General features: G+C 43.6%; 1 protein-coding gene across 9 annotated transcripts in view; it reads left to right on the top strand.

The window, feature by feature from the left end:
- TNIP3 (TNFAIP3 interacting protein 3) overlaps positions 1–10,228 on the top strand; it is a 70,773-nt gene extending 60,545 nt beyond the window's left edge. For all 9 annotated transcript variants that reach the window (XM_054202779.1, XM_054202780.1, XM_054202781.1 and 6 more), the window contains 2 exons: positions 544–604; positions 7,526–10,228. In XM_054202779.1, the coding sequence (XP_054058754.1) occupies positions 544–604; positions 7,526–7,557 (93 nt within the window). In that variant the 3' untranslated portion in view covers positions 7,558–10,228. The remainder of the gene's footprint in view (positions 1–543; positions 605–7,525) is intronic.
- Positions 10,229–12,019: the final 1,791 nt, after the last annotated feature.

Below are 12,019 nucleotides of genomic sequence, written 5' to 3'. Positions count from 1 at the left end.
TTGATAAAAGCTAATGTTGTAATAACACTAATGGTAACCTGTGGGGACCGGAGGAGGACAGAACTTTATTAAATGGGTTATTCCTGCCACGTTGAAACATATTACACGTGTTACATGCATTTGGACTGGAACAGCTTCACCTGTCAGGTCGAGGTGTAGCAGGTTTCTCTCTGGTGTTCTTTGCTACGGGCAATGTGATGCCTGCCAGTATCTTCTGGCGCGCTTTATTCCTTAGCCCTTTTAGAATCTGATTTGTTTCTCTTAACGTTTCTTTTGATTTGTGGGCTCTAGAAAGGTTTACGCCAATATTTCCAACGAGTGCGGCATCTAAACCGCGTCGTAAAAAAGAAGCAAGCTGAAAGGCTCGAGCAGTGAAAATATAAAGCTAAATATAAGATTTTTTTTTTTTTTTTTGCAAACTACTCTTGTATGACTAATAAAAAGCTTCACGGGACAATTACGTTTTTATCATGTCACTATTCTTTTGTTTGAAGTGTCCATGAAGTCCATATTGCTGTAATAATGTTTTATTGTTCTGTGCAGCCAGACTATCAGTGGTATGTTCCTGACCAGTTTCCGCCAGATGTGCAGCACAAGGCAAATGGTAAGACAACAGCTGTACGGAGCCTATTTTAAATGTACTTTTTTTTAAATGGGGGCCCTTGAGGGATGTAGAGTAAACTTTTCTATTTATCTCTTGAGTGCTTACGCGACAGCTTTGCCTCAGAGAGCCGAGGGTGGTGTATGTGCAACACAGGTGACATTTCTAATGTAATACCGTCTACATTACGGCTTTCAGCTTCATTGCAATTCATAAAATGTCTCTATTACACATTATAGGATCACACGCTGCCTCATTAAACACCTAATAATAGTCCTAAAGAAAAGATATCCTCACCGTTGTCCTTAGAGCTTCTGTTGCTCCAGCTAAGGCTAAATTTAGTGATGTGCCGAACCTGGGGGCCGAGATCTGCTCCAATAGCTCAAGGTACCAGGTCTGAAAATAAAACTACATAAAAATGGACAAAGTTAATTTCTTGCCAAAGTGTTGGTGCAAAATCTCTTTTGGAAACCAGGAGGAGTATTTAATATTTGTACCTGGATTTGAAGTCACACCAAGTTCCTTGGGTGTTTTGAAGTACTTGTTTCAGACCACTCAAAAGATGGATGCCAAAGAGCAGAAGGAAGAAAGGGACATTGTTCTGGGTGGGAATCCGCCCCTCCGGATCTTCTCCTTCAGAAGCTCCCCCAAAACCACCCCCTTTCTCTTCAGTGGTTGAGAATTATAGAATCATAGAATCATTTTGGTTGCAAGAGATCTTTAAGATCGTCAAGTCCAGCTGTTAACCTAACACTGCCAAGTCACCACTAAACCATATCCCTCAGCACCACATCTACACGTCTTTTAAATACGTCCAGGGACAGTGACTCAACCACTTCCCTGGGCAGCCTGTTCCAATGCTTGACAACCCTTTCGGTGAAGAAATTTTTCCTAATGTCCATCCTAAACCTCCCCTGGTGCAACTTGGCATTATTTCCTCTTGTCCTATCACTTGTTATTTGGGAGAAGAGACCGACCCCCACCTCACTACCCACTCCTTTCAGGTAGTTGCGGAGAGCGATAAGGTCTGCCCTCAGCCTCCTTTTCTCCAGGCTGAACATCCCCAGTTCCATCCGCCGCTCCTCACAGGACTTGTGCTCTAGACCCCTCACCAGCTTTCTTGCCCTTCTCTGTCATCTAAAGTTTTGTGTTTTGCTGTGTTCTCGTGCCTCGTGGCCCTTTTTTGTGAGATGCCATCTCGGATGAATGATACCTCTCATCCTGTGCTGTGCAAGGGGACCAGCGAAGCTTGCTGGCGTGCGCTGCTGGAAAGCGTGTGTGCTCCATCCGTCTGCCATTTCACAGTGCGAGTGGGTGCCATATGGGGTGGCAGGGACTCATCACCAAAAGCTGTTTTGTAACATCTAGAAGAAGAAGATGGCTATAGAGGAACTCTTCTGTTATTTATTGTCATCCACATTTGCACAGAAGAGAGGGCAGGGTGGGAACGTAACTCGCCGAAACGGAGGATGAGCCTCCCATAATTACACGGCGACTGTGTGGAGGGTTCTGATGTGGTCGTAGGGAAAGTAGCACTGTGACTGCAAGAGAGGACAGGAGATTAGTTTTGTCATTCCTCCCACTTAAACTCTGAGTGATTTATTGCACCAGAGAATACAGGGAGGATGTTTATAACAGTGAATGAAACGAGTCCGGCCACCAACTGCAGCTGTGGTCCAGGGCAGTGCACTTAAGGGATCTGAAGAAAAGAGAGTTCTTATTTACCCTGCTTGATTATATGACTTGACTTCTGGCTCCCTGAAAAAAAAAAGTTTTTTTTTAAATCCGTGCTCTGTCTTTCTGTTATTGTTCCTTGTGCAGAACATCCAACTACCTCCTTGTCAATGGGACAGTTGAGTAAGGTACTTGGAGACTTTTCTCTTCCCCTTTTTTTTTTTTTTTCTTTAGTCCCCATAATGAGGAATTCTCAATGAGTCCCATCATAGTGCTGTGTAGGATGTCTGCTTTAACGTCTTCAGGGCTCTTATTCTTTTTATCTTTGCTGATAAAACAAAGATTGTTTTATTAGCCATTGATGACGGAAGTCCAACTTCTACTATCAATTAAAAGGCACTAGCCTAGGTTTGTGTATTATATATAGCCACCCATAATCTTAAATCACCTTGGATCTGCATTTCAGTCGGTTGTTTTGAGAAAGGTTTCAAAGATAGAAGCTCCAAGAATCTGTGATGAAAGTATTCTTGATGTTCCAAACTCTTTGTTCTGTTTCGTACGAGTGCTAATTACAGGGGTGTGTTTAAATGAGCTAGTACGCGTAGCAGCGTTGCCGAGTCTCATTTCTCATCTTTCATTTCCTCATTAGGTGATAAACTGACCAATAAATCTTATCTCTTCTGAGATAGGGCTTCGTTATAGAAAAACAAACCGGCAGTGCAGCAACTTTTAAGCATGAGGCAGTTTCCTTTAGGAATGCTATTTTGATGTTTCTGGGGAAAAATCTTCAAGTTTTCCTTAACGGTGCAAATTTTCCTTTGACATTGGGTATTTTTTCTTTAGGAATAATTACAAAATACAGGTCACAGAGTGTAACTTCAGAGCTGAACACTAGAGAAATGAATCAGGAAACTGCTTTGCTTTTTTTTTTTATGATATACCATCAAAAAAAGCCTCTTTTAAAGATATCTGAAGTCTATGAGAGTCTCTACATCAACTCTAACTCTCCATTGGGAAGCATGGAAACTGCTTTGGCCTGCCAGGGCTCGCGTGGGCCAGTGAGAGATGACTGAGGACGTAATATATAATTTTCCAAAAAGAACGGGGAAAAAACGTCTGTCCTTGATGATGTGTTGAGCGAGTTGATGTATTCCACGCCCTTGCACGTTGGCAGCGCAACAGGTACTAAAGGCACGCCCGTGGTTCGGGATGGCTTTCATGCCAGGCTGGACTGCAGGAGGCAGTCGCCTGCCATCTGTATGTCTGCAAGGCCACAGGAAGGTGAGGGTTTGACTCGGTTCCTTTCCTCCTGCTCTTTCACGCTGCAGACTCGGCAAGAGTTTAGCTTTCCATGCCGCCACCACTGGGATCCAAACGGAATCCAGAAGTATCCAATAGGCGGTTTGCAAATAGGAGGATGTGGGCTGTGTTCAGGTTTATTGGCCTGATTTTACTAGCGTTTTCTTCCCATTTGTATCCACAAAGTTTCATGTTGTACCTCTCGTGAAACTGCTTAAAAACTCAACTAACTTATACCAGAATTCAGCCTGTCTGTGCACGTAAATATTTCTTCTCCGTATCTTTCCAAACATGAAATACTCTGGCTGAGAGCAGGCAGGGAGAAGAGATGGTTAGGAAGGTTTTGTGTCCAGCCATGCTCCGTCGGTGGGCTGCAGTGGAGATCAGGCCGCCAGGGAAAGACCACTCAGGTAGTCCTCACAGGGCAACCGCCTGTCTGCAAAGCGGGCTTTTAGGGGAAAGCATCAGGCTTCCGAAAAAGCAAAGGGCGTTTCCTTGAAGGTCACAATAAAGAGAGGAGGACAACGTGGAAAGGTAAGCGATGGGAGGCAGGTAGGGATTACGGAGGAAGCTGATGAGATGTTGTCTCGCTGCCCCAGCAACGTATTTCCAAGAGAATAACTCTTCCTGCCCACCCGCCGGTCCCTCCCCAGGTTCTTTGCTGCGCAGAAAGCCCGGTCCTAAACTGCGCTTAAATTCTTCCAGCTCAGCCATGTTTGATCAGTAGTTCTGCCTTTGGAGGGACATTAACTCCTAGGTCTCTCTGTGCTCTGTCACTCAGCGTTGCTGGAACTCGTTTTCAATCTTTTTGTTGTCGGTTGTGGTTTTTTGGTTGGGTTTGGGTTTGGTTTTTTGGTTGGTTTTTTTTTCTTGGATTTCCCCCCCCGCCCTTTTTAAGGAGACATGCAGACAGATTTCGAGCAAGTGTACTTAATGTCACTTTATTTGGCAAGCCGTGTTGACTTCCTTCCTTATCCAACTGTGCAAAATTGAAAAGACAGTTGAAAAAAAAGATCGATTTTGGAGATTTTCCCTGAACCCAGTTTTTTAATGAAAAATTCTCTGGAAAAGAGGTTTATTATTCAAAGCCTGCTCAGAGCAAGAACCCTTTTGCATGCTGCAACTGCTGGCATGTATTGCCTTATTCACTTCCAAAATTAATCTTACCGTATTTGTTTTCTTGGCAGAAAAGATTCTCGGTACATATAAGAACCCTAGTTACCCCTTCGGAACATTAGATATAACTACGAGCTTTCTTTCACCTAAATTGTACGTTTTGATTTTGGATCCAGTTACGATGCCAGACGCAGGGAGAACCCAAAACGTAGCCCTTCGCCCACCTCTCCGTTCAAGCTCTGGAGCCTCGCGGGAGAGGCGAGAGCGGCGGCTCACCACCTCATCTTGGCGCACTTAGGGAAAGCAGCAACTGGCCTGCAAAAGCCCTAGGGATGCCCAGATAAACGCATGAAGAAGCACGATGTGTCTGCTTGCTTTCATCGTAATATCTCTTGTTTCCTTCCACACTCTGCGGCTTTCCAGATTTTTGCCCTCAAGGTACCTGCTTTGCTGCTACTGGTATAATTACACCTAATTGGAAGAAGAGGAGGGAGAAGTGTGGGGTTTTCCCCTGAAAAGAATGATGTCGGGGGTGGGGGAGGGAATGAAAAACTGGAAAAACGGATTTGTTGGAGGTCTCCAGTGAAAACCAGACAGGGAAAAAAAGGTCAGTGAACTGACATCTTAATTTTCCTGGAAAAAAATCCCAGATCCTAAACATTTTTGGTATCGGCCTGTCCTCGGTGCGTACATTTCGTAAGGAATTATCAGTGCTCCCAACTAGTCAAGGCAGATTTAATTAGCAGCTTGCCATCCGCACTGGGAATGAACATGTCATTATTTTCAGGATTTTTACCGGTGCAACTTGATTTCTGTGGCTGCAATCTAACAAAAAGAGGCGCCTTTCATTTTGAACTCCAGAATGTGAGAAGTTACCTTTTTTTTAGACAAGTACTGCTTTTAGAAGTCAACTTGAGCGAAAGATCTGCAGTTTTTCAGAGTACCAAGGCAGAAAAGTCTCACGTGAAGAGGAACACCGTCTGTAATTTAAACAGCCCCATGATTTGACAGTTTTATTTCTGTGAAACAAAGTATCAGGATTTATCATTCAGTACCCATTAGATTTTAAATGGCTTCACGCACACGGGCATTATTTTTTTTTTCCCTTTGAGAATGAAACATGGGGAAGAATCAAGGCATTTAAGGGAACATTTCTTAAAGGGGACGTCGGTGGTGGTGGTCTTCTGGTGGTGGGTGACGTGGTGGTGGCTGTTTTTATTGAATCTTCCTCTCTCCTGGTGACTTGAAGCATGTCTCTGCTGCCTGGAAATACCCTTAGTTCGTCATTGATCACCTAAGGAAGCGATGTAAAAATGAATTCTGTGCCGTTTGCTTGCTAAAGCAGCAGCCAAGTGCTACCTACCCTCAGTATATGAAGCCCGCTTTCCTTTGACCTATTGTACGTGTTTTGCGTGTTGTAAGTACTCTGTGCTGGGCTCTGAAGCCTGCTCATACTGCGAAACATCCAGAAGGTTTTCCGAATGGTTAATGCCATCCTAGGTGAGACGCGCTTTTTGTTTTTGGGAACTTCGTGTTATCTTATCTTTGCCTTTCCTCTCTGGCAGACCGTGCCCGTGGTGCCTGCTGTGATATCTGCCCGTTTGCACCAGCTGGGCAAGAACTTGAGGAACCAAAAGCATCTTGGCATAAGCAGGGTGACCTGCAGTTGTGTCCCTGTGGGACTCGGGACTGGGAAGAAACAAAAATAACTGAAGGACGTCCCCCACTGTAGAGTTGCCTGAGGTGTTTGAATAGACAAGTGCTCTCTTCCTCCCTGACCCCATAATATTGTTACAGGAATACCAACATTCGACGTGGAGCTTGGAAGCACATTACTTGTTAGAAACGTTTTGTTCCACTCTCTTTGCTGTTAAAGGGGTCTGTTTACACGACGTGGACACACAAATACTTGCACTCATCCTTCTCGCACAAAGAACCAGTTTGCTAATTGTTGCTCTTCCTGGCTTTTGTGAATAAATAACGTCAATTTTAGCTCTGATACTACCCGCGAGGAAAAGGTGTCACCAAAATCGGTGATTCTTGATACTACCGCTCACTACAAATGTGGCCCTCTCGGATAAAGTTTTCTTTCGTACACGTTTGGATATCGTCAGCGCGGTGGGCTTGGAAGGGAATGACGGGGTTAGTGCGTAGTGGCTGCAGAGCAATTCTCCCAGGCAAATTCAAAACCTCGCTGGAAATATTTCACTCTCGATGTTTCTCCTGTGAGCGGAATACTGTGTGCACTCCTGTGTGTGTGCTACTAGCGATGTGTTACAGCGTTTCCAGAATCTTTTGAAACTTCGGGAAGGAAGTATGTGTTACCCCGGCAATAGTCTGTTTCCTTTCTTAGGTTTTATTTTGTTTTCCTAGCTCGCCTGAGTTACTATCAAACACATCTTTGAACCACAGACACCTACTTAGCTGTAGGTACTACTGCCTCATTCTTCCCTCCGTCACACTTACCTACTCTCTTGGGTGCACCTCGTGCTAACGTATGCCTAGGAGCGCTGCTGAACGTCAGCTCTTCCTTTTAGAGGTCTAGAAAGATCTTATATGGGGGCTTTAGGTTACTAGACCCTACTGTTTGCTCCGTATCAACAATCGCGACTAGATGAAAGTGTGGAGAGAGACTACTAGGGCACTGTATGGTACCCATGCCCTCTTTTCTTCTTCATGCTTACTGCCGTTTGTACTGGATTGATTCCAGACTTGTAATATGATGTCCGGTATCGGCTCCGGGGACGCGTGTGTGTTATAAAAGAGAGGGAAGTTAACCATAAGCGAGTTGTGTTTCTCCATGTCAAAATAACTTGTATGGACACACTTTTGCAGATTCCTCCTCAGAGAAGGGAGCCCATTGCTGACAGCCTATGACCTGGAGAAGCGGAGACCAAAGGCTGCAAGCGAGTCTTGTAACTTCAGCATTCTGTTTTGCTCTGGTGGTTCGGGGTTTTTTTTTTTTTGTTTTTGTTTGGTTTGGGTTTTTTCCCCTTAGCTCCTTATCTCTTGAGGGCATGCTATTTATGCCCGGTGAAATCCCTGCGAGGACAATAGGAAAGCGGATCATACAGGCTAGTGATCCTCGGGATCCAGTTAAACTCTGCTGGGAAGCGTTATTGCCCTTTGTTCTGAAGATGCCGTTTGTGCAGCCGATGAGAAGCTGTGAAAAAGCCTCATGAGAAAAGACGCAGCTATTGAGAGACAGTCACATCTGGTTTGAATGCAAGAGCTTATAAGCCAAAGAGCTTTATGATATTAGTTTGTTTGTTTGTTTGAGAATTATGGTCTTTTTTTTTTATTTGATGCCAGGGAATGATTTGTTGATATACCATCTTGAATTTTGTACTCTCTTTCTTGGTTGTTTGGTAAAAAGGAAACCCGCTTCACGGTTTCAACACATTTGTGTAATGCCAGGCCAGGTAGAATGTGCTTCCTCCCCTTTTTGAGGCAGGGCCAGCTCTCCTTTTGTTTTGTCTCCGAAGTTATAAGAAAAATGTAATGACAGAGTTGTGGTTTTTCTTTTTTCTGTATGTACTTATTTGTATCAGAAGAATTTTAGTGGAAATATTTAACGGTTTTAACTTCTCGGTGCAAATGGCTGTGTATTTCCAAGTTATTCTTGTAATGAAATCGTTGTGTAACTTCTAACCTGAGAATAAAACCTGGCTTTTTAAAAGAAAATGTATTTAGACTATGATATTTTTCAAGAAACGGTGGTGAATGGATGTTTGGCAAACATTACCCGATAATCTGCTTGTAAGACGGTCTCTTCCCTTCAGGCAGGTACCTGAATCTGCTGGGATCACGCCTGAAAGAAGGAACGGAGATTTTTGCACCATGAGGCCACATGAGGTGTCCTGGCTGCTTTCCTTCCAGCTCAGAAGTACTTAATATGAGTTTAAGCTCCCACACAAGCAGCTTGTTGAGCTGTACAAAGACGGAATCATCAGGCCGAGATCGCCTGCGTCTGTCACTTCCGCTTTCAGAACAGGTATTTCCATTCCCATCAATGTACAAAGGCCTGTGCGTCAAAATAATAACCTTACAAGATTAAACACGTTCAGCATTTGATTTTTGGACCCAATGGGGAAGAATCCACGGGAGAGGATTTTTCGGCTGTTACATTTTACAGCAATGCTGCTTTCGCTTACACCGATCAAAGAAACGACACTCCTAACTTATAATACGGACTGGGGAAGAACGCAAGCAAAGCACTGAGCAAACCGGCCTCTGGAGAGAAACTGCTTTCTCATAAACTATTGGAAATTAGAGTTTGAGAACTCCAGTTGAGAATCAGAATTCCATCAGCTACAGAATAAACTCCGGAGTCTCTGTTAAAGAGATAGGAGTTTTTATCTCGGTATGAATTTGGAGCTGGCTTACAGACACTACGGCAGCCGATAGTTTAACCAGCAAACAATATAACCGCGCTGCTCCTGATTAGTGATTTGGCTAATCAGGGTGAGATCATGGAAAATGCTAATGCGGTGCCTTCGGAAAATCCAATTATAATGTACAAGAATTCAATGCGAGCTCTCAGCAGGTGACCAGTGCGGTGGGCAGAGCACCCCGCGCTCAAAGACATCGCGAATCCTCAAAACAGACCAGCTTCTGTGTGCTCGGTGCGGGGGGTGACAACCCCCCGTTTCATTCCTTTCCACTGTTTTCCCCAACTAACCGCAGAGATTTGCGCCTTCCATTCATTTGTGGCGCTTAACTCGTTACCTGACAGCTTCTTGCGAGCATTATCTGGCCCAAGCAGATGATTCAACACGAGCCATTCACAGTAAGAAAATAGAGTTTGCAGGGCTATCGGTTTTTTTGGGTTTTTTCATTTTTTTTTCTTTTCCCCTCCTCTGTTTAGTCACAGGCTTTTAATGTTTGACTGGCTTAGGCACAAGACTGTAAATCTTGACTCACGCAGATCCTAATCACGCTAAATTGTCGGGGGGGGGGGGGCTATTCCTTGTATTACACGGTAGAGAATTTGTATCTCTTAAAAACCCACATAAAATGCCTGTGCGGTTGGTTTCTCCTCTTGATTTTCTTGTAATGACGGATGTTTCCCAAATGCGGGTGCTGTCGTCTATTTGAATTAGCGTGGTCAGACTCAAACACCCCCAAAGGATACGCTTTTTGCAGTGACCCAGACAAGTTTGAGGGAGCGAGTTATTTTAGTTAAAATCAACCGTAGTACTCCTAACAGTACAGTTCCTTCATAAGGCTTTGCCGAAACTGGGTATCAGCACTCCCAGTTCTTCCCATGGCCTTTTAAAGAACTTTCTGGCTTATCCCGACCTTTGTAACGTATTTTATTTTCCTAACGCCCGCCAAATTTTCCACCTGATTCTGTCTATTTAGCTTTCTCCGATATTTTTGGGTGTCAGTTGGCAGGCAGACTGATTTCACAGTAAGGCCTAATGTGTTTGTGAAAGGCCTTTTCTTTTTTCCTTCCTTTTCTTGTAGGAACCTCTCAGGGTTTGGGAATATTGGAATTCCTAGGCACGCTGCAAGAGGAGCAGTTAATATACAGAGAGTAACTTTCTTTTCGTACCGGACCAGGCACTCATTTGAATATACAAACCTGTAAATGCAGTAATGAGATACAGCCGCAGTTTGTGGGCCCTCCCCGATTTCCTCTCTCACGGTGGCTTGAGGAAACAAAACAAGCATAAAGGGATTTTCCGTCAAAAATTTTCAGCACTTTAAGGCGATGTTTTCACTCGTCCAGCAGAAAGACCAAGGTGTCCTGCATCGACGCTGGCCAGTCTGCCCACCAGGCGAGCCGCATCGGGAACGTGTGGCTTGTATCCCTGGGCGACCGGCTCAACTGCCATATTACAAATGTTTACGAGGTGATGAACCTTTAGGTATACGGTGAGGAACTGACCCATAACGAAGATGATTACTCAGCGTGTTACAATGAGGTGGGGAGGGGAGGTCCAGGCCTCGGTCGTGATCAGCCCTTGGAAAGCCTGATTACTTCTGGTGGGAGCATGCACGTCGATAACGTGCTTCTACAGGTTTTAAATTGCGAGTTGTGACACCTATTGGACACACAAAACTTTAATAAAGAACAGATTTCCAGAGAACGTTTTATGTATGTTTTGGCATGGGTTTCTGTAAGACTTTTCTTCTGAACTGAACTTTTTCCATTTGGTTGCAGTATTATATATTGACCGCGTTGTGGAGAAATTTTCATTTTTATGAATGAGAGAGAGTCTTCATCTGGCCAGTTAAATTATCTGCTCACAGTATTATTTTACATTGTTTTCAACACAATATGCTGGATTCACTAAGTGATATTTTGATTACCATAAAAGTAATTATCCAACATTAAAATAGGAGCACGTTTGAACAACTCACGGAGTCATTGACACAAATGAGGTACCTAAAAGCTTGGGGTCTTTGGGGAACTTTTGTCCCTTTGTCCCATCCTTTTTTCCTTTTTTTTTTTTTTTTTTTTTTTTTTTTTGGGTGTAGCTAGTAGATGCGACACCAGCATTTTGCTGACTTAAAGTTTTTTGGTTTGATTCACCCCTGTTTTCCTTCCCAGGTATTTTAAGCTCTGTGCCTTGTCAAAAAAGTTTGTTGTTTTAAACCGCTCTTTTTTCTTCTGATGGCCTGAAGTGCCTTTTCTATTTATATAGATTTTATATTTCAGTGTATTTTCTGTTCTATTTCTATAGATATTTCTTTCTACTCTCATACATACATAACAGGTGGCGTGATATGAAGATTTCATTGGTGATAAGTAAATTGTCTGTCTATAAGTCACGGAATAGCATCCCTTCCTAGTCTCCGGCAAAAGCTGGGAGCAGTTACAATTGCCTCAGAAATTCTAGATACCAGAGGAAGTGGATTCGTGATAACGCCGTAGGTGCCCCAAATCCACACCTACGCTACCCTATAATAGGAAGGCTAGATATCACAGCTGAGGATGATTTGCTAGATTGCGTGCTAAATCTTGGATCGCGTGACTGTCCTCCTTGAATCCATTCACCAATTCTTTTTTATCTTTTACTGCACCAATATTAGATTTCTTGTCCAAACAATAAACCTTCTGTTCTCGTTCATCTCCCAGATGATAACGTTTCACACTCTCGGTCTCTCCCAGTTTCTTATCTTTCTTCTTGCCTTCCAGAGCATGGCTTTTGTGTCCTATATGAGATGATGTTGCTGTTGTGGAGTCTTCAGCTTCTGCCTGCCTTCCTTCCAATCGTTCCTGTAACCCTACTTCCCAACTTCTTCTCGGTATGATTGATTTCTAAACCTTCTTTACTTGTAATGGCTTTTTTGAATTCTGGCATACCATTCTTTTAATAA

Source organism: Rissa tridactyla, chromosome 5 (assembly GCF_028500815.1).
Source record: "Rissa tridactyla isolate bRisTri1 chromosome 5, bRisTri1.patW.cur.20221130, whole genome shotgun sequence".
NCBI classification, from domain to species: Eukaryota; Metazoa; Chordata; class Aves; order Charadriiformes; family Laridae; genus Rissa; species Rissa tridactyla.
Note: the sequence above shows the minus strand (reverse complement) of the source record. Positions and strands in the feature narration are given on the sequence as shown.